Source organism: Heteronotia binoei, chromosome 12, assembly GCF_032191835.1.
Source record: "Heteronotia binoei isolate CCM8104 ecotype False Entrance Well chromosome 12, APGP_CSIRO_Hbin_v1, whole genome shotgun sequence".
NCBI classification, from domain to species: domain Eukaryota; kingdom Metazoa; phylum Chordata; class Lepidosauria; order Squamata; family Gekkonidae; genus Heteronotia; species Heteronotia binoei.
In genome coordinates this window covers 54424770-54450346 of record NC_083234.1, presented here as the reverse complement: position 1 = coordinate 54450346, position 25577 = coordinate 54424770, and the positions used below count along the sequence as shown (strand labels likewise).

At 43.2% G+C, this 25577-nt stretch overlaps 1 protein-coding gene across 3 annotated transcripts in view; it reads right to left on the bottom strand.

The window, feature by feature from the left end:
• The window catches only part of ABCA2 (ATP binding cassette subfamily A member 2), an 86550-nt gene that overhangs the window by 58172 nt on the left and 2801 nt on the right, over positions 1-25577 (bottom strand). For all 3 annotated transcript variants that reach the window (XM_060251758.1, XM_060251759.1, XM_060251760.1), the window contains exons 2-3: positions 5631-5724; positions 2164-2275 (exon numbers count right to left, since the gene is read on the bottom strand). In XM_060251758.1, the coding sequence (XP_060107741.1) occupies positions 2164-2275; positions 5631-5724 (206 nt within the window). The remainder of the gene's footprint in view (positions 1-2163; positions 2276-5630; positions 5725-25577) is intronic.

The window sequence follows — 25577 nt, the reverse complement described above, 5'->3', positions numbered from 1 at the left end:
TGCAAAAGTCTGTAAGAAAAAGAAAATTCCAATATGAAAGTTAAATCTTTTTGTTGTCTGAATTACAAAAAAAATAGAGCTGCATCTTGGATTGACACAATATGAAAGTGAATTGTTAATTGGATGGAACAGCTATTAAAAGTTATTTATGAATTTACATAAGAACATAAGAGAAGCCATGCTGGATCAGGCCAATGGCCCATCCAATCCAACACTCTGTGTCACACAGTGGCCAGATTTATATATATAAAAAATACACACACACACATATATATATACACACTGTGGCTAATAGCCACTGATGGATCTCTGCTCCATATTTTTATCTAACCCCCTCTTGAAGCTGCCTATACTTGTAGCTGCTACCACCTCCTGTGGCAGTGAATTCCACATGTTAATCACCCTTTGGGTGAAGAAGTACGTCCTTTTATCCGTTCTAACCCAACTGCTCAGCAATTTCATCGAATGCCCACGAGTTCTTGTATTGTGAGAAAGGGAGAAAAGTACTTCTTTCTTTACCTTCTCCATCCCATGCATAATCTTGTAAACCTCTATCATGTCACCCCGCAGTCAACGTTTCTCCAAGCTAAAGAGCCCCAAGCGTTTTAACTTTTCTTCATAGGGAAAGTGTTCCAAACCTTTAATCATTCTAGTTGCCCTTTTCTGCACTTTGTCCAATGCTATAATATTCTTTTTGAGGTGTGGTGACCAGAACTGCACACAGTATTCCAAATGAGACCACACCATCAATTTATACAGGGGCATTATGATACTGGCTGATTTGTTTTCAATTCCCTTCCTAATAATTCCCAGCATGGCGTTGGCCTTTTTTATTGCAATCGCACACTGTCTTGACATTTTTAGTCTACCATGACCCCAAGATCTCTCTCTTGGTCAGTCTCTGCCAGTTCACACCCCATCAACTTGTATTTGTAGCTGGGATTCTTGACCCCAATGTGCATTACTTTGCACTTGGCCACATTGAACCTCATCTGCCACGTTGACGCCCACTCACCCAGCCTCAACAAATCCCTTTGGAGTGCCTCATAATCCTCTCTGGTTCTCACCACCCTGAACAATTTAGTGTCATCTGCAAACTTGGCCACTTCACTGCTTACTCTCAACTCCAAATCATTTATGAACAAGTTAAAGAGCATGGGACCCAGTACTGAGCCCTGCGGCACTCCACTGCTTACCATCCTCCACTGCGAAGACTGCCCATTTATACTCACTCGCTGCTTCCTATTAATTAGCCAGTTTTTGATCCACGAGAGGACCTGTTCTTTTACTCCATGACTCTCGAGCTTACTAAGGAGCCTTTGATGAGGAACTTTATCAAAAGCTTTCTGGAAGTCAAGGTAAACAATATCTATCGGGTCTCCTTTGTCCACATGTTTGTTCACCCCCTCAAAGAAATGTAACAGGTTAGTGAAGCAAGATCTTCCTTTACAGAACCCATGCTGAGTCTTCCTCAATAACTCGTATTCATCAATGTGCCTACTCATTCTGTCCTTGATAATGGTTTCTACCAACTTTCCCGGTATTGAAGTCAGACTGACTGGCCTGTAGTTTCCCGGATCTCCTCTGGAACCCTTTTTAAAGATGGGGGTGACATTTGCCACCTTCCAGTCCTCAGGAACAGAGGCAGATTTCAATGAAAGATTATATATTTTTGTCAGAAGATCCACAAGTTCAACTTTGAGTTCTTTCAGAACTCTTGGATGTATGCCATCCGGACCTGGTGACTTATTAGTTTTTAATTCATCTATCAGTTGTAGGACCTCCTCTTTTGTCACCTCAATCTGACTCAGGTCTTTCAACACCCCTACATATTAAAACTAAAAATGAACAAAACAAACCTAAATGTGATGACATCCAATTGGTAACTACTAATTATTGTACCTATTATCCACTTTCACTTCCTATCAGCCTTCTACATCTTTCCCCCCGATAAGGCATCCTTGAAAAAAGAACACTCCTACACTAAGAAGACTGTAAGAAACCAGATTCTAAAGCAACCAATGGCTACCAGGAGCTTTCTGTGCATTTTCTAGTTGCCAGAAAAATGCCTTAATGGTAAATGTGCCTCTCTTACTATAAATCATTACAAAGACATTTAACAGAACTGAAAGCAGATTCAGAAAGAAGAGAACTTGGACTCACGTGGAGTTGGAGTACTGCAAGAACCCAAACTCATCTCGCTGTCCATCAGGACATAAGGATTGCATCACCGGCAAAATCCCAGCCGAGGTGAGTGGAGCTGCTGTGTAATAAGCTAGAAAGGGGAAGATCACAAGAAGACAGTGGAGGGGGTGAGGAGTATTAGGAGGCAGGGAGAAGAGACAGACATCCAGTTCAAAGAGAAGCGTAAGTGCTGGGTCACTATTGTTATAGGTTAGTTCAATCCCTTTCCCCCTTCATTGAGCTGAAAAGTATTCAGAGGGTTTAAAAGGTCAGAGGTCATCCTAGATTTAAGTCCAATAGTGCTCCTGAGATCCATAAAATTTTGGGGGTAAAAGCTTTCAAAAAGCACAGCTGCCTTTGTCAGATACCAGAGGTCATCCTTCTACTTAGCAAATGTATCTCCCCAATCTTGCAGTCAATATAGGCAGAAAGGCACAGTATGAATAAACATGAATCTTCTACATGGCACAATGGTATGAGACTGCCACTGAAGCAGAACCCAAAATCACACCATTTCAAAACTGAGTGCACTCATGTAATATGAGCTTGCTCCATTATAAATTTCAAAATATCACATCAGCATATAAATCCTTTCACAAACTTGGAAACCAGTATGAAGCCGGGAACCCATGTTATACCCATTCGAAGATTCAGATTTTAAAATGCAGAATTCAGCTGTGTCATCAGGTGCGTCACCAGGTGTATCAGCAATTCACAGTTCAAATGTCGGTCATTAGAAAGGTGAGTGAACTGCAACATCTTAAATGTGGGTTGGACTTGCTAGACTTCCATCTGGGAGAGGAATGCCGGGAAGCTATGCCAAACGTTGCACACATCCACTCAACTGATACTGTCAAAATGTCAATTTGGTAACTAGAATTGGCCTTGGTTTTCAAGGACTGGCATATCAATTCTACTTGCTACTCTGAAGGTTACAAGCCAGCGAGCAATTCCATGACTAAGCACACCATCCACTTCCTTGGACTGCAGCCCAATAGTCTGAGCTATCAGACTGAACAATGAACCATGGACTGGTTCAAAGCTCATTCCTGCTACAAACTCATTAGTCTGCCATAAGGAACTCTGCTACAAACTCATTAGTCTGCCATTAGTCTACTCTCTCAGCTTCCCCCATCTTAACACAGGGGAAATACCACAATAATCATGTGAGTTGGGCCAGCAAAAAATACAAGATAATGTACACAAGGTGCCACAGACACCTGAAAATGTAATACATTGTTATTAGGATGACAAATGACCTTTCTCCCCCGATGAAGTAGCACTTCCCTGTGGGCAGTTTGCACATCCAGGAAGGAGGGGGAAGACAGGTTAGGAGAACACAGCAAGGTGAATGTGAAGAGACCAGTAAAGGAGCAACAATTCTGCCTGGCCTGTGCACCTTTGGCTCATCATTCTTGGATATATTTATGGACAGTTCCCCAAATCACAAATGGCCAAGGCAAAAATCTCTAGTGGGGATTCAAGAGGAAGAAAAGTTAAGCTGTAAATGGATTAAAATGTGGTGGGATCCAGGGACTAGCAAGTTTGCATGCTCAATTACTCAGTTTTAATAGGTTATTTAGAAATAATAATCTTGGAAAGCAAGCAACCGAATCACCAAGTTTAAACATTCATAGCAATTTTCCACACAAGAGGTTTACACTGCTGCAAACAGCTGTCCCCAAATCCCCCTTCAATGGCACTCCAAGAAGATGAGAAGAGGAAAGGCGAGACTGTGAGGGTTAATAGGTATTAGTCAAAGCAATCCAAAGGAATAGGTCAGTATGGATGCCCTTTTCCCCAGAATGCTTTGCCTGAAGCAAAGAAGCAGGAAATTCCACTTACAGACTAGAAGAAACAGTCATATGTCAGAAAAGGCAAAACAGAAATATGGTTCAGGGAAGAAAAAGAAAACGAGGGTGGGAAGGAGAGAGAAAAAAATGCGTAAGAGACCAACGGAAAACAAAACCAAAAAGCAAAGAATGTCAGACCATGGCTTTGCAGAGGCACATGTCAATCATGAAGACAGAGGGTTGACCGTAGGCCGTCAACATGAGCAGCCTTCTGATGCGCCATCTCCACTCACTGCATCAGGAAACTGAGACAAAGAAAATAACTTCCAATAATATTAATGACAGCTTCAATAAAGAGATGCAATTCAGTGCTAACAGCCTACACGTTTGTACAGAGAATTTTACCTTCTTGTAACCTTTCCTGGAGTGGCTGCCACTTTCTGCTGTGATAACAACACTAGTCAGTGTCCTGCATACAGATTTCTGCCCTCAACCAGACATAGGAACATGACTTGTACCAAATTGGACAATTGGTCCACCAAGCACAGTACTATAATTGGAAGCCATACTCCAGGGAAACAAATGGAGCTGTCTGGGATTGGAAAAGAGACCTGGCTATGACCCCTCTCCATTGTGGTTCAGCATTCTGGTGTTTACAAGCAAGAGACCTGCCAAAGGCCCAAGCATCCTACAACAATTTGTAAAACCACCTGGTAGTCAAACCACATGGACAGAAATTTTCACACATATTCTGACCTATTTGGGAACAGTTCATTTGTGAAGGGGGCTTTAATGGCTTCAGTTGCTACAGGGGTGGCTCTAACAGTGCAGAGTTCATTCCTCAGTCACCTTGCTCTTTTCAAAGACAGCTACTTTCAGCTTCCATTGCTCAACTCAAGAGCAGTAATTCCCAAACTCTGCAACAGGTTGGTCAAACTCATAGCATGCCACACAAATAATATACAGACTTCCATGAGTCCAAAGTACCCGTCTGCAAAGGAGGTTCCCCATGGCATCTTTTCATGATCTTCTGCTCTGCCCTCACCTTCTCCTAAATAGCCTCTCTGTTAACCTCAGTCAGCAAAATGTCTTTGCAGAACCAGATCAGACTCCATCTAGGCCAGCACCCTGTTCTCCAAAGCACTGAATTTGCCTCCCAATACTATACTTCTGAATATGAAGGTTCCATTTAGCCATCATTCCCAATACCCATAAGCTATCTTTTCATGCATATTTTAAGTTCCCTTTGAACTTCCAGCCGCTTTTCTGCTCTGGGCATGAAGGCAGGCACTGAAGATGCAGTAGAATTCTGGCACTCAAAGGCAGTTGCTCACTGAGTCTCTGTATGAGTCTGCAACTTGTGATTTAGGAAAATAAGGAGAGAAGAGCTTCCAGGCCTTTGGTAACGGGCTAAAAGGCAAGCATTCAACAGGTCCCAATATGGAAATCGATACAGTGATACGAATTTTGGTTGGTGTCACTCACATTCAAGGCCTAGGTAAAGAGATAACTGATACTTATCATTGGGTGTAGAGGGCAAATTATGACTGCTTTTGCAGTGCCAGAAGACAGGTAGGAAACTATTTGAATATTCTCTCTCCATACAGCCTTGAAAGATCTTGATTCCTTTCCAGACCCTGGCTCACTGCTTACCTTCCTTCACAGGAATGGTGGGTTTCTTCTGCCGTAGCCCCAACAAAATGAAGAAGAGGACCAAAGGGATGAAGATCTCAAAGGACAGCACCCACTGGGGACAAGAAAATGATTTTAAAATAAATTCATCAAGGAACTCGAGGCTGACATAAACTATGCGCGCCAATCCCTTTCACACACACACAACCAATATGGTTACAGATCTATAGAGATAAAAGTGAGACAGCCAATTCTAAACCCTGTTCAGTTTGGCAAATATCTAGCCAGAAATCTGGCCTCTTTGCAGGCACCTTTATCCATCACTGGAGCCCCATTCCATCTTATCAAGGAAAGAAACACACCAAGAGAATGAAAACACACCTCAGTCCAGTCTGAGACAACACCCATTATTATGGCACACAGGATGTTTCTGGGAGACAGTGAGCATCAGTCTGTCAGCAGACCCCAGTTTAGGGGTCCATGACAGATTTTTGTACCCATCACAGTTCTACAAGGTCTCAGTCACAGCAAACATGCTTCCCAAGACCTGCCACAGCAGGTTTTATGCTAGGGACTGAACCTAGGACCTTTCAGAAACAAAGCTAGTGCCTGACCACTGAATCTCAGTCCATACCACATACCCATCATTCATATCTATCTTACAGAAAAAACTCAAAGAGTTATTCAAGTGATGACAGCTAAACCTGCCTCGCGCAACTGGTAGATCCCAGCAGCTAAGGCCAAAGATAGAATTTTCCATTTTCCATCTCACACTTCAGCCTGCTTACAGTTTATTCCAATGAACTAGAAAAGAGTCACTGAGAAATGAGCCAGTCTATATAGCATAAAAGTTTATTAATCAAGAAGCCTCCATTTCAAAACTTGCCTTTGCTGTGCTTTTAGGAGAGGAGACAGTAGAGCTAACCCACCGTCTTAGCCTCAAACACTCCTCCTCCACCAATTTCCAGTATAAAGACAATAAAGCTATCCTATTATTATTTTTTATTAAATTTATAGGTCGCCTAATACTAACTTACAGAGCTGTTGTAAGTATAACATAGAGTGCTTTGAATACGCTATACACCAAGTACTCTGCACATTTTTGCAGATCCCTGCTGTGGATTCTGTTTCTTGGTTAATGAAAACCAGTTGACCTGACTTTCATAGAATAAAATAATGTATTAGATAGGGAATGGCCTTGTCTGAAATGCTGGTGTATTATGCATACCAAGATATTTTCATACAGAAAACTATTGTTCATCTTTACCTCTTTACCCTCCCCAACTTCCTTTTTATGAGAGTGACTTCAGAGGAGCAGCCAAACCAAACACAATTCTTGTGGCATCTTTGAGACTAACAGGTCTGAAATAAAAGGTTACCAGAAGATTTCTGTTCATTTTATCTTTATGGTTGTTAATCTTCCCTCCATCAGTTAAGTCCACACACCAAATAAACTCATCCAGATAACACGTCTAGTATGCAATTAAAAAGCTATAAATCAAATGAACATATAAGGCTGCTTCACACAGTATCAGATGACTGGCCAACTAGTTTAATATTATCTACACAGCCACTCTTTAAGCTGAGAAAGATATTTCCTAACACCTGCTACCTGAGATCCTTTAGCTGGTTGTGCCAGCAACTGAACTCAGGTCATTCTGTTCTAAACATATGAAACTGCCTTACAGAAAGTGATAATATGGCCTAATCTAACTAGTAACAGCTATACCAAGTCCAGCACCTGCTTCTGGAGATCTCAGTGACTGAATGGCAAAGAATCTGTCTGACCATGGAACCACAATAACATGCTGCCATATCAAGTCACGAGTTTTGATCCATCCAGCCCAACACTATATGTACATTGTACAATTATTGAGCAATATATATTAAAGAGACAAAATCCTGACCCTCTTTTGCATTGGACCACTCTAGCTTTCTTCAAAACAGCCATTTTTCTCTCTAGGAACTCAGACTGAGACCTTTCCTGCCATCTTGTTTAGATCCTTCCTATCATCTCGTTTGTCTGCATATGTCTGGAACTGAACCTTGGACTTTTTGCCCCTTAGGCACATGCCCTTCCCTTTTATTGCCTTTTCTTCTTCCCTGTTTCACCCGCTGCATCATATACTGGCTTGGCGTCAATAAGCACTGCTCAACTGTTGGGATCATGTACACCCTCAACTTCCAGCGCTCCTTTTAATTACACCTTAAGGAACATAATTCCATCTAGTTCCCACACTGCAGCTTTCACCTCATCTTTTTACATAGTCCTGAAGTATTATCAAAGGTAACCAATACCCAGAAAGCTCATAAATCTTCAGTAAAATGAGCTCCCTGTACTTCTTTTAGCTCTCTGAAACTCTAATACTCCCCGATTTGTATCTTGTAGCCATTACACTACTCTAGCTCTCTGTCTCCACCAGCAGTGAATCAGCTTCATTCAGAACCCCTAAAAACCAGTCCCTGGCAGTAGCACAAGCAGTATCAATGTGCAGTCTTCCTCCTCCAGCATGGGCCAGTTTATCCCCCCTGTGCTTGGGGAGGTGCCACTGGGGGAAGCAACGATGGAATCTCTTGCCATGCAGACTGAAGTGACAGAGGCATAGCCACTGTATCGGTTACAGGTTTGCTCTCAGTGAAAGGGCAGCAGCTTCGTTATGTAATCCCAGAGGTCTTTCGGCTTCTCGTCCTACTGAAGAGAGGGCAGAAAACTTATTCAGAGAGCACCTAGATTACAAAGTCTACAGCTTGAACTCTGCCTGCATTTTAAACATCGGCTCTATGGAAAGTCCACTGTGCACCTGGGAACAGCACAGAAAAGTCACACCCAGAGTTGCTTTGATATTCTCTTCTCTGGGCTACTAGGCAACTTGAACTCAGTTCATTCTGCCAAATGTTTATCAATGAGACCACCAGTAGGTGAGCAAGGAGCAGTCTGGCTTCCCCCTGTCATACCTGAATCCTGCTCACCTAGTGCTCTCCTTCATATTCTGTATTTACTCATATCAGTTTATTATTTTGATTCCAACAACCTGCTTTAGCAGCCAATTTTCCTTCAATTAGTGGAAGGAAGATAACAGACCTCTGAACTATTGCTAAGTAATCAGGAGACCCTCTAGCAAGGACACCTTTGATGGTCTTCTGGTTGAAGAGTCAGATAACAAATAGATTGCTATGACCATGTGATGTCTTTCACTCAAGCTTGTTGCCTCCTCTGCTTAGACTGGGTGGGCAGTAAATTTAGGACAGACAAAAGGTAATACTTCTTTACACAAGTAATTAAAATGCAGAATCCGCTGCCAGAGGATACATCGATGGCCACAGGCCTCAATGACTTTAAAAGGGTACTAGACAGATTAATGGAGAATAGGTCTATCAGTGGCTAGTAATCACAGTGACTAAAGGGAACCTCCACATTCCAAAGCAGCCAACATCTGAATGCCTGTGTCAGGAGGCAACATCAGGGGAAGGCCTCAACCTCTATGACCTGTTGTTGGGGAGCTGGTTGGCCACCATGTGAGACAGAATGCTGAACTAGTTGGAGCACCAGTCTGATCCAGCAGGGCTCTTCTTAAGTTCTTATGGAAGCTCCTTGAGGCAGAATCCCATTTTGACTTTCAAAAGCCCATACACCAAAAAATCTTGTGGGTCTTTAAGGTGCCACTAGACCCTTAGTTTAGAAAAAGAGAGGACAGGAATGGGTAGGACATGATAGAGCAGGGGTGTTGAACTCATTTGTTATGAGGGCCAGATCTGACCTAAATGAGACCTTGTTGGGCCAGGCCATGTCAGGTTGGGCCGAGCCTTGTTGGGCTGGGCCATGTGCGTACCTATTTTAAGATTAGGTACAAGAGATATAAACTTTATAAAGGACACAAACACAATTAAAGATTTAAAAAAAAAAACTTAAAACTTGCTTAAAGAAGCACTTGGTCTTAAAGGTGCTTTCTTTGTACCTCTCTTGTGCAATCCAGGGAACTGGGCAAAGGAAGTTCTGGCTCTTTCCTTCCTTCCCCAGGGAACCAGGAGGGGGAGGAGCCTCAGCCAGTAGAAGAAAGAGAGGCTTGGCTCAGAAGCTCTGGTGTGTGACTATGAGAGCCTGGCAAAGCAAGCTGTGCTGCAGAAGGAAGCAAGAGATAGGAAGAAGGAAGCAGATGACAGCCAGTTGCTCAGGGGCCTGATAGGAGCCCTCGGGGGACCTTTCAGCCCCCAGGCTGCATGTTTGACACCCCTGTGATAGAGATGTATAAAGTTATATACGTTCACTTATTATTGGACAATATATTGTCTGTGACAAATCAGGAGGGAACACAAAGATGGCTTCTCTCTGCCCTAGCTAAGCAGTGTCCCTGGTCACAGTCTAAGAAGCAAGCTCATATATCCTCACAACTAGGGATAGGCACGAAGCAGGAAAATGGTGGTTCGTGGTTCATGAGAAATCATGAACCATGGTCCACGAATCTCTGCAAACCTGTCAACTTGCCAAACCAGTTCATAGATCATTAGGTTTGTGACCCAGTATCTAAAAGATGCTCCTGGGAATGCATTCCAATATCCAGGGTCCGCTTCCCAACCCCCCTTTGCTGCTGCTGTGAGCAAGCTGCCCCTCTAACAGATGAAACCAGTTCAGCTATGCCTTTCATCCCCGAGCAGAAGCCACGGCAACTCTCGCAAGTGAAGCCCACCATTGCCTTGGGTGCCAGCCTACAAACCCGAACCAAATGAACCAAAAACCAGACTGGTTCATGAATAACACAATTGCTTTAATTACAATTTGTGCCCCAATGGATTGGCCTGGTTCATCATAAAATTCTTTTCATGCCCATCCCTACTCACAATTAGGGTAAAGAAAGGCTGGAGGAACATGCAGCATAAAAAGATCTTCTCATTCCAGTTAAATAAGCCAATCTTTGGGTTTGACCCAGTCACAGAAGACTGTTGCAATTTTTTAAAGGAGCTTAAAAAATAATAAAGAAACAGAGGTGTTTATCTCATGTGCCAGATGCACTGAATTCTGGGCAAGCGATTTGCAGATGAGGAGGGAAATATCCTGACTCATAAAAATATATTACTGTGATGATTCAGCACATTTTTCCAAACCGCTTCGTGCTGCCACACAGAGTGTTGAAAAATGACCACCTTTTAAAGATCTATACATTGGCCTTGCTCATTCGGCAACTGGCCAAAAAAAAAAAAGACGAAGAAGCAAAACTGACCTGGTCAGCTGTTTTTGGGGTGGCTGGCAATTCTATGCTAGAGTTACCAGGAAAAAGAGTCCTGGATGCTGCTATACTGATAACAGCAGACTTTGTTATCAATGGCTATAGTTACAGAGGGCAAGAGCTCCCTGTACATCAAACCTAACATGTCAAGCTTGGCTAGAGTTCCTTGGTTGGATTTTATCCTTGCTTTATGCTTCCAAATGTATTTGAAGAAATTTCTTCTCTTTTTAAATTGTTGGATTGTAATATGCTGCTGTGTTGTTAACTGATATTCTGGTACTGCTGTTTTAACTAGTTTGTTTTCTAAGGCATTCAGAGTTCTACAGATGTTTTATTGCCATTTATGAATTGTTAGTAGCTATCTTGGGAATCATTTTAAAGAGAATGTGTTATACAAGTAACCTAAACAAAAGTCCCTTATTACAGCTATTATGCTATACACACAAGATGGTTTTTAGTTAATGAAGGAGTCTGGTTATAAAAGTGTCCACCTGTCATCTGAAGCAGGATAACCCAGAGTTTGGCCACCTAACTGAGACTCAGAAGGGGGCATAGCTTACCCCTATGTACAGAGCAGAAATGAAATGTTCAAGAACCTTTCTCCAAAGATTATAAAGAATGACATTTTACTCAGTCTTCATGACATACTTCGACTCTATCCATTCAGTTGCCCTACTGCTTCTCAAGGAGGTTGTAAAGAAACTTGAACAATAACTGTGGCTTTTGAAGACTACCACTATTTCACATACTTCTATAGTTTACGGTACCACAGGCCTTTTCCTGTTGAAATGAGCACTGCTTCCCTCACCCCTTCCAAAGTTGATGATTTTTAAGTCTCTTTCCAGAAGGGGAGAAGATACAGAAGGATCCACCAGACTTGTTGGCTTAACTTTGACAGATAGCTTTCTTTCTGAAGTACCACATCCCCTCCCAGACACCTACAGGGATTCCCACAAGAAACACTAAGTCAGCCAGTACACAGAGAGAGAGAGAGAGATTTCTGGCCCAAGGAATGCAATTTGGTGCAATAGAAAACCAGCACAACGAAAAACAATGACATAACATCACCTATACCCAATTCCTGACCAGTCAGGCACTAGGCATTTTTAAACTCTTCCCTGTTTTACAGTAGATCCAGGTGGGTAGCCATGTTGGCCTGAAGCAACAGAATAGAGTCCCATGGCACCTTTAAGCCCAACAAAGTGACCCTGTACACTTGGCTTGCTGTTCCTGCTTTGTCTCAAAATGTCTTCATCATGTTATATGCTAATTTGCTGTTTGATCCTGTCTATAAGTTTAAATGGTTTTCTTCCATTTCATTGTATCTGAAGTAGTGTGTGTGCACACAAAAGTTCACACCTTGAATAAAACTTTGTTGGTTTTAAAGGTGCCACTGGACTCACTGTTCCGTTTTACAGTAGTTAGCTTTGAGTCCAATAGCACTTCAGAGACCAACTATGTTTTCAAGGTATAAGCTTTTGAGAGTCAAAGTTCCTTCAACAGACCTTTTTGGGGATGGATGGTGCCCTCCATGAAGGGTAGCCATGCTGGTATGCAGTAGAACAGATTTAAATCCAGGAGCACCTTAGAAAGCAATAAGAGTTTCAGGGTAAATCTGGCCATTCTACTATAGACCAACATGGCCACCACCTGAAGCCATTTTAGAGTGTGGACCTGTCCCTCCCCCCCTCCCCTGTCTAGGACTAGTTCTAAAATCCAAAAGTCACTTGCCAAAGGCAGCAGCAGTGGATTTGAACAAATTTACAGGTTCAATTACAACCTTACATTTTTCTGTCTCACTTACATCTTCAAAAAACAAACCTGTGAGCCTTTGCTTTTGCACCATTTTCTTTTTTTTTTTTACACCAACATTTTCCCATTAAAATTAACACATTTTCAACACTATTTCTGCACAAAAATGGCACAAAATAAAGGAAACAAAAGAACCATCAATTGCAGCAATTAAAATGAAACAGATTAAAGCCATAGACTACAAGAACATATGGAATCCAAAAGAGCAGAAATGGCTGTATCAGCTCATCCTTAGCCATGAACAATCAACCTGGCATCTGTGCTCTGGGAATATAAACCCATCATCACTACAGACACTGCTGAGAAAGAAAACCATAGTTTGATGTAGTGGTTAAGTACGCGGACTCTTATCTGGGAGAATCGGGTTTGATTCCCCACTCCTCCACTTGCACCTGCTGGAATGGCCTTGGGTTAGCCATAGCTCTGGCAGGAGTTGTCTTTGAAATGGCAGCTTCTGGGAGAGCTCTCTCAGCCCCACTCACCTCATAGGGTGTCTGTTGTGGGGGAAGGAGATTGTAAACTGCTCTGAGACTCTGATTCAGAGAGAAGGGCGGGGTATAAATCTGCAGTCTTTATCTTCTGCTGCTGCTGTCTTTAAGTACTTGAGTGACAGAGGCAAGACAATGAATATCCACTACTGCAGACAAGAGGAGCATTGCAAACTCACAGCTAAGAGACTTTGCCAGCTAAATTACCAAAGCCTGTGAGGAATTACTGCATGCATATTTTAAAACATCTGCCAGATTAGTTGCTGGCAAGAATGTTGCATGATGTGGAATTTGTTCATCACCCTAACCCAATACTGTACTGCAGGCAGGCAGGGGCTCCTGTGCACATTATAGAGCACCTACCCACAAGGAAAGTACCACTCAGCTGGTACCTCTAACAAGTCAATCTGGACATGGATGCATAAAACCCCACACAGGATTCCAGTCCAGGGCACATATCATCCCATGTATAGAAACTCAAAAGATGGCAAGCACATTTATTGATGAGTAAATCCTGTTTTGTGGTTTTCAAAAATTGCACAGTGTTTAACAGGCCATGCTACAAATCATGAGTCCTTAGATGGAAACTCTTCTGCCACAAGCTCACTAGGTGACCTTCAGCAAGCTGCTCTCCCTTCTCTGGACAACATGGGCACAACAGCCCCAGCCCACCCTTGCAAGGATTACAGCAATAATACAAGATATGTTTTGAACACTGAAAGCACTATACAAGTGCTAACTACTACCTCAACCTTCCTTCCAAGGAGTTCATGGTGGTTCAGTGTTGTCCCTTTTTCCTATTTTATCCATAGAACAACCATGTGATTTAGGTTAAGATAAGTGTGTATGGCCAGTTTAAGATCACACAGTGAGTTTCGTTATTACTTTAAGCAGAAATATGCAGGAAACAAGGTGCGTATTTCAGTCACACCAAACAGGCTGGAGCCCCCATTCTTCAAATCTATTAATGTATCTCTTAATCCAATCCTTAAACCAACCACAGCCAATGAGGAGTTGCCCCTCTCGTCAACCACCACCCCCTGGTTCAGCTTGCACCATTGTTCTTGGGGTCTCCCCCTCCTTCTTGTTTACCAGTTGTTGGAAAAAGGCTCTTACAATGGCACTTTGTCACCATGAAACATTAACACCCACTTTCTTTGCCAGCTCCTACCAGGCAGCGCCAAGTTGAGGATGGGGCAGGCTTGGTTTTTGTTTTATGGTTTGAGGTTTCAAAGACATCACAAAGAGTTATCGATAACTTCCTTTAGAAAGAATAAGGAAGAAAAGAACTTTACCAAGGTTGTTGGAACTAGCAGCAGCCTCAAGAGCTTGAGGTGCTCCAATATTTCATGCCTACAAACAACCCTCCAAAGCTGACCTGCATTTCATTGATAGGCTACAGGGAGTGGAGGAAACAACTGCACTGGCAAAACGTGAAACTAGATCTCATGTGGCCAAGTGCAGCACTCCAGTTATGAACACCACTCTCAGTTTCACCACAACTGCAACAATAGAATTCCCCTGAAGCCTCATCTCACTCATTGACACAAGATAGCAATGACCTGGGCTTTTATTCACTGCGTATCAATCACGTACCAATTCCAGACAACAAGAGTCCACACACAAGGCTGGCCCTTGAGAATGGTCAGGTTGTCCAACTCCTACACATGGTCTACACCAGGGGTGGCCAAACTGTGGCTCAGGAGCCACATGTGGCTCTTTCACATATATTGTGCTTCTCTTGAAGACCCCACTGCCCTATCAGCTGGCTTGGGGAAGGCATTTGTCTCTTTAAATTAGTTCTCCAACCAAGCCAGCTGGCAGTTTGGAGAATCCATTTAGAGTTAAAGTTGCTTTCTTTCTACCTCTCTCTCCCTCTTCCCACCCCCATCTATTTGCCTTCCTGCCTGCCTTCCTCCTTTGTCTTACAGCTCTCAATCATCTGATGTTCATGTCTTGCGGCGGCTCTCAGACATCTGACATTTATTCTATGAGGCTGTTAACGTTAAACAAGTTTGGCCACCCCTGGTCTACACTGTTCTTAGTTGCAGATGATAAAAAAAAAATCCTCACAGTATCTTCAAAAACTTCATTAGAGATGAAACCCAAGACTGCACCACCCATTATTCCAACTCAAAATCCCTGTTGTGTTTCCACTTCTTCATGCACAATGAACTTGTGCATCAAATTTGTGCACCATTTTCTCTTCCCTTGAACCAGTTCCCCCCCACCCCAATAAATTTACACAAATGTCTACTGCTATTTTGGGGTCAACTGCTTTAAAATGGCATAAACAAATAAGAAGCACAGCAGCAGAAAAGGAGCAAACAAGGAAGGTTCACAATAACAACATATTAGCACATTCATATGTTCCTGATGTAAAGGAGAGCTGGTCATTCATCTCATCCATCACTTTCAGCCACATGGCAAGGAGAGTTTCAAACTGCTTTCTGAGAAACAGTGTAACAGAGTGGTTAGAAGCAGGATCTATGAATGCCCCAATTCAAATCTTACCTCAGTCACTGGTAGTTTTAAGCTGCTTTATCAATCTCAGTATTTCAATATAGGTACAATATAGCTAATACTGACAAAATCCTTACAACAGATCTGAACTAAGAAGCCAGATATGAAGAGCTCTGAGAACTTAAGAGAAATGCTACATAAATATTATTTCAAGGAGTATAATAACATTGCCCTTGTCACACAGCCAGATTCCATAGAAAACTGGCTTCCAAAATAGTTACATGCAGTACACATGAAGCATTAATAGCAGTTGCCACAGGTTGCCTGTGACTAATCTATACCATTTATACTGGTTTAACTGTCATGGTGTGCCCCCCCACACATTCTGGGAATTGTTTCTTATTAAGTGTGCTGAACATTTTCAGTTCAAAATCATTAACTCCACTCACACAACTGTAGCTTCCTCGGGGGGTGGGGGGGAGAGGAATCCATTATTAAATCAGTTTAAGACTTCATTTAAAACAGGATATTGTTGTGTACATTTTGAGATGGCAGTCAAGACAGTGAAGAAACTGTGAGGTAAAAATTTCCAGAATAGTAGAGAATCATGTCACAGACATGTTACCTAGCACATGATGTTAACCATTCCTTCTAATTTCAGAATGGTTGTCTCAGGATAGAAAAAAACATTTGGGGAGACAAAGAGTCCTTATCCTGAGGTGAATTTTTTTGCCTTAAGAATGACAAGATAAATCAGTGTTGATTGTAATCCCTTCACACACACCAAAAAAACCACATTATGCCACCCGGAAAGGTGTCAGAAAGCTAGCCATTTTCACAAACAATACTTCAGCATGTGAAAACAAAAGGCTTGTTTATTTCTTAAACTATTTTGACAACAATGGCTGCATTCAGAATTTAGGGACCATAATGGTATGATCTTGAGGGAGGGGTATCTTATTGCAAAACATGGTTCCTGCAGGTCCCAGAGTTTTCTTAAAATGCAAAAATGGGGCACATTAGCATAATCCCAATATGAAGAATTTTGCATATATTAGAAGTTTGCTGGGATGTCAGGGAGAAGACACAGACAGACATTTCTTCTATGGGGAAAAGTGGCCTTTTCAGATCATGCCCCCAGCTACCCCTGAGAAAAATTCAGCCAAACCTGAACTCTGCTCCCTTAATCCCACTGCACCCCCCTATCACTTTCCTTTGTCAGCTCCCACTATGGAACAACTGCTGGCTTTATAAGAAGATATTCTTTCTATGTTACCATAGCAACAGAAACAGATTTGGAATGGCAAGCAGCAGCCATGCCATTTACTCCCCTCCCCAAAAATTGCATAGTAACAAATTGTTTTTTAGACCTACCAAAAAGCTACAGGGCAAGGGTTGGGGAATTGCCAACTGACCAGACAAATAAGCCTGACATCTCTAGTGTCTTTGACACTCAATCTGTAAAAAATCAACAGGTAAAGCTTTTCCTCACTACAGAGGGGTGTCACCTGCTGACATCATCTGAAAAAGCTGTTAAAAGTATCACAGAGGACAAAAAAGTTGGCAAGTTGCTAGGACTAAAACAAGAGCATAATGCCTCCCTTCTGACCATGACTTTGTCCAGTAGGACACAAAGAGTGATTAACTGGGATTCCCTCACCCCTATGTGGCATCATGCTCTGCCTGTGTGTTTGTTGGAAGCATCTAGCTTGCCACAGATGGAAAGTCAGGACTGATCAAGATAGCCCTTTTGCTCCAATTCCAAGCTTTGGACCTTTTAGGCCCCGAAGCCACCAACAGACACGCCCAATGCTGCTGCTGAGGTAATGGCCCTAAGAGAATGATTAAGTCAAAGTGTTGTACACCTGATGCTTGTAACTCCATCCTGTTCAAGTTCTGCTTTGGGCATGAAAGAAGCCAGTAATACAAAGCTAACATAAGTCAGGGAGATTTTAGCATCCAAAGCTGCTCTGATTTATCTCTGTTTGCAGTCTACCATGTCCCAGATGAGCCCCTCTCACACAGTAGTAGACAACAGTAATGTGAATGTCGTGGCAGATGCCTGCTTCAGCCAGCCAGTCACCCTCCACCCACAAACAAGCAGAGGGTTATGTTTTCCCCAGGCTTGGGTGCCTTCTGACCCAGTTTATGTGCAGACCAGCTGTGCCTATCTCATTCCTTGTTTGCAGTCCAAACTGTGCCCTCCAGATTAAACAGTGCCACCTTTCTCTAAACCAACACGCTGGGTCAGAATTGCTAGCTAGTAAAATGAAAATGAAGCAGGTGACCATGCTGGCTCCTTCCAAAGCTTCCACATAAAAGGGGGGGTAGCCTGTGATATGGACATGTGGTGTTAATTTGTCACACACTGGCTCCGTTTCCTCATGCATTGCCATGGCAACAGTGCGGGTACAGTCCTGCCCGCCCAATGCCACCTGTTCCTCACACGCTAACTGGAGCGTCCGCCTTCGCAACTCAATCCAGCAAAGAGGCTTAGCAAAATAGTCATCCTTCTACTGCAAGGAGGACTGAAAATCCAGAACTGTGTGACCATATTTCTCGGGCACAACACCACGGCCAACTTCTCTGGACTGTATCACTCCAGAATACAGATGGAGATGCAGGTAACTGGTTAGTCTTCCTTACAAACACAACCAACCTCTCTCACCACCACCTGCATTCCAAAAGTCAGCATGTCCAGGGAAAGGCTAAGCAAGACTCCTATGACCTGACAAGCAAGTTTTCTATAAAGTAATTTTTAAATATATGTTTGAGAGAGAAGTTCCTATATTTTTAGTATGATATGAATAAAAGAGTCACAGATCTTCCTCTTAAAGGGCACCAAATTCAGTTTTGTTTTACTGCCCTCAAATGCTGCCACAAAGACACTCTCCCCCCCCACCCCCACCCAACCCCCCACCCCAAAAAAGACAGCATGCTCACGAACTCCTTACGCTGTCTCTGCATCACTTTGCAGCACCTTCCCAACTCCAATTCCTTCCATTTAATGCTCTCTCCACCTCTCTGGCTGTAACTGACATCACTGAAGGGTGCATAGCTGAGCCAAGAAAAGGACATAGAGCTACACTGCAGATAATACGAAAGAAAGCTCCTTCTGTCCTACCAGGGCCATTTCATGAGGATCAAAGCTGCCACCATCAAGCCACAGGGCATGCTTGTAAAATTTATCTTTTATTACAAGCCAGAAAGGCTCACATGTTGGTCGCTTTCGTTCTTCACCTCGCCCACCCCTCCATTATCAAAATGTCATTTGGAAGCTCCTGGGGCAAATTGTCTTGCATTGTTGGCTCAGTTAACTCCGTATATCAATGGCACCATCCAAATTACCAATCAAACAGCAACCCCACTGAGAAACGCACGTTCTTTCTCCCACATCATGATGAGGATGAACAGCACCCCAGAATAAGTATACACTGTGCCTCTAAGCAAGCCCACACATGCTGCCTCACAACTCAACTGGGGAAACCCTCCAATTGTGGCTGTTGATGCCTTGTAGACAAATCAGCCTTTGTTCCAGCTGCAAAGTCAACTTCAGCTACCAGCCCCCACCCCCAAACTCCTCAGAAGAACAAGAGACCTGGACCAAGCCAAGAAAGGGCACATTTGTTAAAATTTCAGTGAATGCCTTTTCTTCTTTCTCCAGCTGTCCTTCAAACACAGTTTCTTGGAAATAAGTAATTTATTCCCAAAACTGTGTCACAGAGAAATATGCAAGTGCAGAAGACAAAACACAAACACTGGTATGGAGCAAACTTTGGTTTAAAAAATTACAATAATAAAAACTCACTTATCTAACATGATACACTTGTAGAACTGCAAAGCATTCCCTGGCCTATGCACTAGTGAGAATGCGGAGGGGTACATGTACACTGGGTGAGAGAGTGAGCAGAGCTAAGAGGAAGGGGGGGACTGTGCTGAAGACATCTTCTGTGTGAAAGGTCATTGTCTTTTCATATTTTGCTGCTGTCAGTCAGTCTTGAACATGTCTTAATGTTCTGCTTACAGAATGTAGCTGCTTACTGTACTGTTGATTTATTTGCTGGTCTTTATATTGTTGGATGGGCGTTATTATTCCAACTACAACAGAAGTTGCCTTGAAAGCTTGTACACAGTTGAGAGCATGGGAGTAAAAATACTTTCAATATATAAATAGGGAGAACTAAATGCAACCACACGCACATGAAGAGAATGAGAGGAGCAAGCAAACATACACATCCAAACACACTCAAGACTTTCATAGGCCAGGCTGACTACAGGTTTCCAAATGGCTCACAAAGAAAAGACCAAAAAGTGGTCAACAACTAGTTCGGGCAGGTGAAGTACATGGGAAGAACTGGGTCATAGCACAAAACCTTACTGCCCTTCACATGATGGAGCACAGACAAGTCTCATTCTTGGGAGGGGAGGGGGAGAATGAAGAACAAAAGAGTAGCATCACTAAAGCAGCCAGAACTGGCTTCAAAGTCAACAGTTGCTGACTCTCCATGTTGAAAGGCTTCTACTTGCTCCTCTGTAAGATGCATGCACAACGTTCAAGGATGCCCCCTTTAGAGAGACGTAGACCAATTCTGCGCTTACCCTACACTGCTCTGACATTCCTCTTTCCAGCACGGCATCCTTCCGATTTCCCACTATCTGCCCCGGGGCTTCAGCCTGTGTTGCCGTTTTTGCGCAGCAAAGAGAAACTGCTAAAAACCAGTTTCTCTTTGCCACGCAAAAATGGCAACGCAGGCTGAAGCCATGGAGCAGATAGTGGGGAATCGGAAGGACACCGCACTGAAAAAAGGAATGTCAGAGCGACGTGGGGGTAAATGCAAAATCGGTCACAATTTCCACCATGCTGACAACCGTATAAGCACAACATGCATCCTAAATGTCACATGTGTCAATTGGCCATACCAAATTAACCTAAAAGTGCTTCCCTAAAAAGTTCTATCCATGCTTTAGTCAGCAATGAAAAGTCACACACTGTCCAGGCCCTATATCAAGAGATACTGCATTATCAATATGCTACAACAATAATTTGCAACTGGATTTTCCTGTGAGGACAAGACACTCCAGTCACAAATAATCGCTGAAGCAAAACAGCGGCATTATATGCAACAATGAGTAGATGCCCAGAACCCTCCTAAACTCCACAATTCTTGCTGGATATTAGGCTGCCTCCTCCCATAAATTTCAGATTTTGCAACTGGAACCATTCAAGTGATAGAAGATGATCTGGGAATGGAAGGAAGTGGGGACGGAGCAGTGACTCATGGTGAAACCTGAGAAGCAGCCTCCTCTGAGGCTAGGAAATTCTGTAGCATCTTTGCAGTGGGTGTGACTGGTTCGTTCATTCACACCTGATGCAGAGATGCAATCTGAGTTTCTTTCTTTCCTCAGGGGAGGTTGCCTGTTGCTTCTCTTGCTTCCCTGCTCCTAGCAATTAAGAGGCAACCTGCTCAACATGGTGTGGGCTCCTCTAAAGGAACGGGGTAATTTTTATTCTTACCCATAGATACAGGGGACAAAGCATGTACCTTAACTGTCAGTTTGGGAAACTCTAGTGTGATTGACTATAACAGCCCTGATGAATCAGACCAGTGGTCCATCTAGCTGAGCATCCTGTTTCATGGAGTGGCCAGCCGGTTGCTTTAGGATGCCAACAAACAGAACAAGAAGCCAAGCCCTTTTCCTGAGGTTGCCTCCTAGCACTGGGATTCAGAAGTTTAGTGCTTCTGAATCTGTAGGTTCTCTTTAGTCACTATGGCTTATGGCCACTGATGGATCTCCCCTCCATGAATCTGTCCAATCTCCTTTTTAATGCTACGCAAGGCCATCAATAGCTGTGAATTGTACGATTTAATTACTGAGTAAAGTATTTCTTTTTTTTCCCCTGTACTAATTTTTTGCCCAACTTCATTGGATGCTCCAGAGCTCTAGCATTATGGTAGAGGGAAAGATATCTCTCTTTATCTACTTTATGCACCCCAAACTACAAACTTCTACCATGTCCCCCTCCCCTCAGTACTATTGAGTTTAAGTTTAAGAAAAGCATATTTCCAAATGTCACAATGGCTCGTAACTGGAGGCAGGGTTAACTTTTCTTGCAGCTTGTCTCATTTCCATGAGTCAGTTGGAGTCGATACTTTTGGAAGCACTTCTTGCAGTGTGCCTGTTCCCTAATAATGCCATCGATGCATTTGAGAGGGGCAAAGCCAAAAGCAGGAGAAGAATGAGCTGAAATAAATGGTATTTTCTCCCTTAAACCAGATATCCACAACTTCCCAAGACAACCACAACCAGCCACACACACACACACCGGTCCAATAGAGTCACTCTGCTCTGCTGCAGCGCCTCTCATCCTAATGCATTCAGCACTGCACCCCACTGCTGCAGAAGGAGGAGGCTACAGCAGCTCCGCTGGAACAGGCCATCATAGAGAGAGCCGATGCAGGGGTCTCTTCTGAAGGAGGCAGCAGGAGAATGGCTACGATGGTCTCCACTCTCTGCAATGAATAAACCAGGTTTACAGCTGAGAAGCATGATCAGTCAAGGATCAGATCTCACAGGGCCCTGGATGCTTGCTGAAGAGGCAGAGAAAACACCAGTAGGAAATCTGTGCCCTGCTGCGGAACAACTTTGATCTCTCTTTGCTGGGAAAGCCCCTGTCACGTTAACCAGAGAAGCCCAGGTCCCTGCTCCTCAAAGCCTGCAATGTTTCTTCAGTACAATGCACCCAGCACCAACACCTGCCTTAAACTCCCTACATGGCAAATTCATAGAAATTTTAGAAAGAAGTTTTGTCTAGCCCAGAACACCAGCTCCAAAGGTTGCCAGCCAGATGCTCCTAAGAATGAAAGCATAGCCAGTGATTGCCATCCCTGCTGCTTCTCCATAGCATCTGATGCTCAGAGACAGACTACCACTGGACATGGAGGCTTTCTCTCATGGATCATAGCCAGATCCATGAGCAAGGCTAGGTGGAATTCACCTTTCCAGGTCAGAAGACATGCATTCTAAGCTTTCTAATTTCAAAAGGTTAAAAGCACCACCCTTTTAATTGCTGCTGGGCCAATACCCTCCCCCCCTCCCCCACCAAAAAGAAATTCAGAATTCACATATGAGTTTAAATGCATGCCAGTTTTCTTCCTGCTTGCAACTGGGGTTAGGTTTCTGCTCTGAAAACGGATCTAGAAAACCATAGAACAAACTGGCTTTGTAGCAAAGTCTATCTTAGTTTGCATCATGTTGTCAGCTTACAACAGCTCACAAGCAGGCCATGAAAAGAAAATTGTCCTCTCCTATTGCTCATACCCAGCACCTGTTAGTGAGAGGTAGACTGCCTCTGCACATGGAGGCTCTTCTTTGCTTTTATGGCTTATAGCCATTTGTTAGATTTCTCCCCTTCCATAAATGCGGTTAATCCCCTTTTAAAGTAATCTAAACAAGGACACATCATAACTGGCAGTGATTTCCACAGTTTATGTACAGTAGGAAGAAAGATTCTCTTTTGTCTGTCCTGAAACCATCGATTTCAAACATTATTTTAGTTTTTTTGCATAGGAATGATACTACAACAACTTGATCATTTAAAGCTGTCTTTTTCTGCACCTTTTCCATTGCTACAATATCCCTTTTTAAATATTGCAACCAGAGCCATATTGAGTTTTCAAAATACAGCCATACCATAGACCTATACAAGGGCACTGAGGTACTGGCTGTTTTGCTTTCAAGTCCTTTCCTAATAATTCCAAGCACAAAAGTTGCCTTCTTCAACAGTGTCTGACATGGGGTTCACACTTTCACAATCCTATCAACTACAACCTCAAAACCATTTTTCTGGTCAGACACCACCAACGTATATTTCAAGTTAAGATTCCCCCCCCCCTACCCTGCTTCACTTTATGTTAAATTTGATTTGTTCTGTTATTGCGCCCCTGCACACACTCCAGTTTAAGAGGATCGCACTGGAGCTCTTCCAAGTCCATTTGGTTTTGTTCCTAGATCCTGTCCCTGGCCACCACCATATCCTGGATTTCATCATCCAGAACAGTTTGTGGTTATCAATACCATGTGACTGCTTCCCAATTCAGCCCTTGTTCCAGATCGTTTTAAATATGGGAAAGAGCCGCACAAATCACAACTAACCTTTTATTGGCCAAATGTCGACAGAACGTCTTCAAAGATCATCCGTTTTACTCAAGGAAGCCTATGCAAGCTTACTGGGGAGTAGGAAGCCTACAAGTGGTTGTTTTCTGTCACTGGTTAATTTCAAAAGGAAAAGTACTAGGAGCCAAGCGCTGAAATTCACAGGCACTAACCCAGAAACTCTGCCTGCTATTCTAAGAACTCTTTCCCAGGCGTGAGTTCCGTTGAACTCACATGGAACTTACATCTGAAAAGACCTGCTTCGAACTGCTTCCTCTGAGAAGCTACTCAATGGCAAGAGACACATACTGTTCGCATACACAGAGGACTCAAGCAATGTAAGCACTTAAAAGCGGGTTTTCAGGCTGGAGTTCTGGCAATACAAGCCCCACCAAATACTGCTTTATTACTAAAAGGCAAAGCTTTCCACAGAATTAATCCCCAGAAGAATAGCCTTACATCTGACTACTGTGGATTCATCCTGCAAAATTCCTTCATTGTAATGCACATAAATTAAAGAATGAAAAAAAAAATCAATGCCTCTTCCAGGATTGCTTCTGCAGAAAAACCCAATGCAGTGAATGAGATGGGAACAAAACACTAATTCAGAGTCCTAAAGGATAAGGATCAAAATGAGGAGGAGAACCCCACCACACAAGAAAGAGCAGGATTTGAGACTAGCGGTGCAGGAAGCACTATATATCTAAGCCACAGAGGCTCTTTTTAAATGCCTGGTGTGAAACCTGGAATATATATTATCGATAGAAGAGGGTTTCCTGTGCATGTACAGAATGTTCTTCCAAAATGACTGACCAGTGTCTGCTGCCACATGACATAGATCTGCAACTAGCAGACGCTGGATCAAATCAAGCCCACTGAAGATTATGCCTTCACAGAGAATGTTGCAGGCAAGCTGGGGGGGGGGGGCTTAAGACTACCATCTCTTCCTCCTCCTGCTCTTTGCAAAACCACCTTCCTAGCTGCTAAGAGATTGTGGTAAAGAACAGTTTGGCCATGAGCCTCTCCACCCCTTATTAGAATTTTTTAAGTACCACTAATGCGATATTTCGAGGGCAGAAGGTAGAGAATAATCTGGGGAACTGGGAGGGCAGATAAAATCCAAATAGCTTTGTAGCTTTGCCTCCCCAGAGCCAGGAAAGCTAGTAGGACGCGCAAGCAGTAAGGATAAAAAATCAAAATATTCAAGGCAAGGGACAGTAAGACCTGATCCACATAAGATTTGGGGGGAAAGCTAAATATAGCAAGGATTGCAGAAGTCCCGCCAGTTACAGAAGTACATTGGCACTGCCAGGAAAAAGAACTGAGACAGAGGAGCATTGAATGCCTGAAGGCTTGGGCAGTGGAGGGGCTGATTCAGAGGCAATAAAGTAGGAGGGCGGGGTACTGGGTATTAATGGGCCTGAACTGGGGCCACTGCAGCCACACACACACTTTACCCAGATATACTGGTAGAAATGAAGGCAGGAAACACTTTTATGATAGCCAGGTGGAGCCAAGAAGCTGGGATGTCACAGTGTTTCTGACCCCATCATCTAAAGTGATCCACAAACCTGGGAGGGGGAGAGGTAAGAGCCAGCAGCCCTCTCTTTCCAGCTATTTAGCCTGAACCGCATTATGATTCCATGAGTTGGAGGCCAAGCATCCTCAGAGCTGGCAAAGAGAAGGACACTAGCCAAAGTCAACCAGGAAATATTGTGGGGTAAATTCTGCAGCCTAGATACTCAGGAAAACGGACAGCAGCCAGAGACATACACAAATGGACATATTTTCTCTATTCTGAGGGCCAGATCTAGTCTCAAAACAAGGTA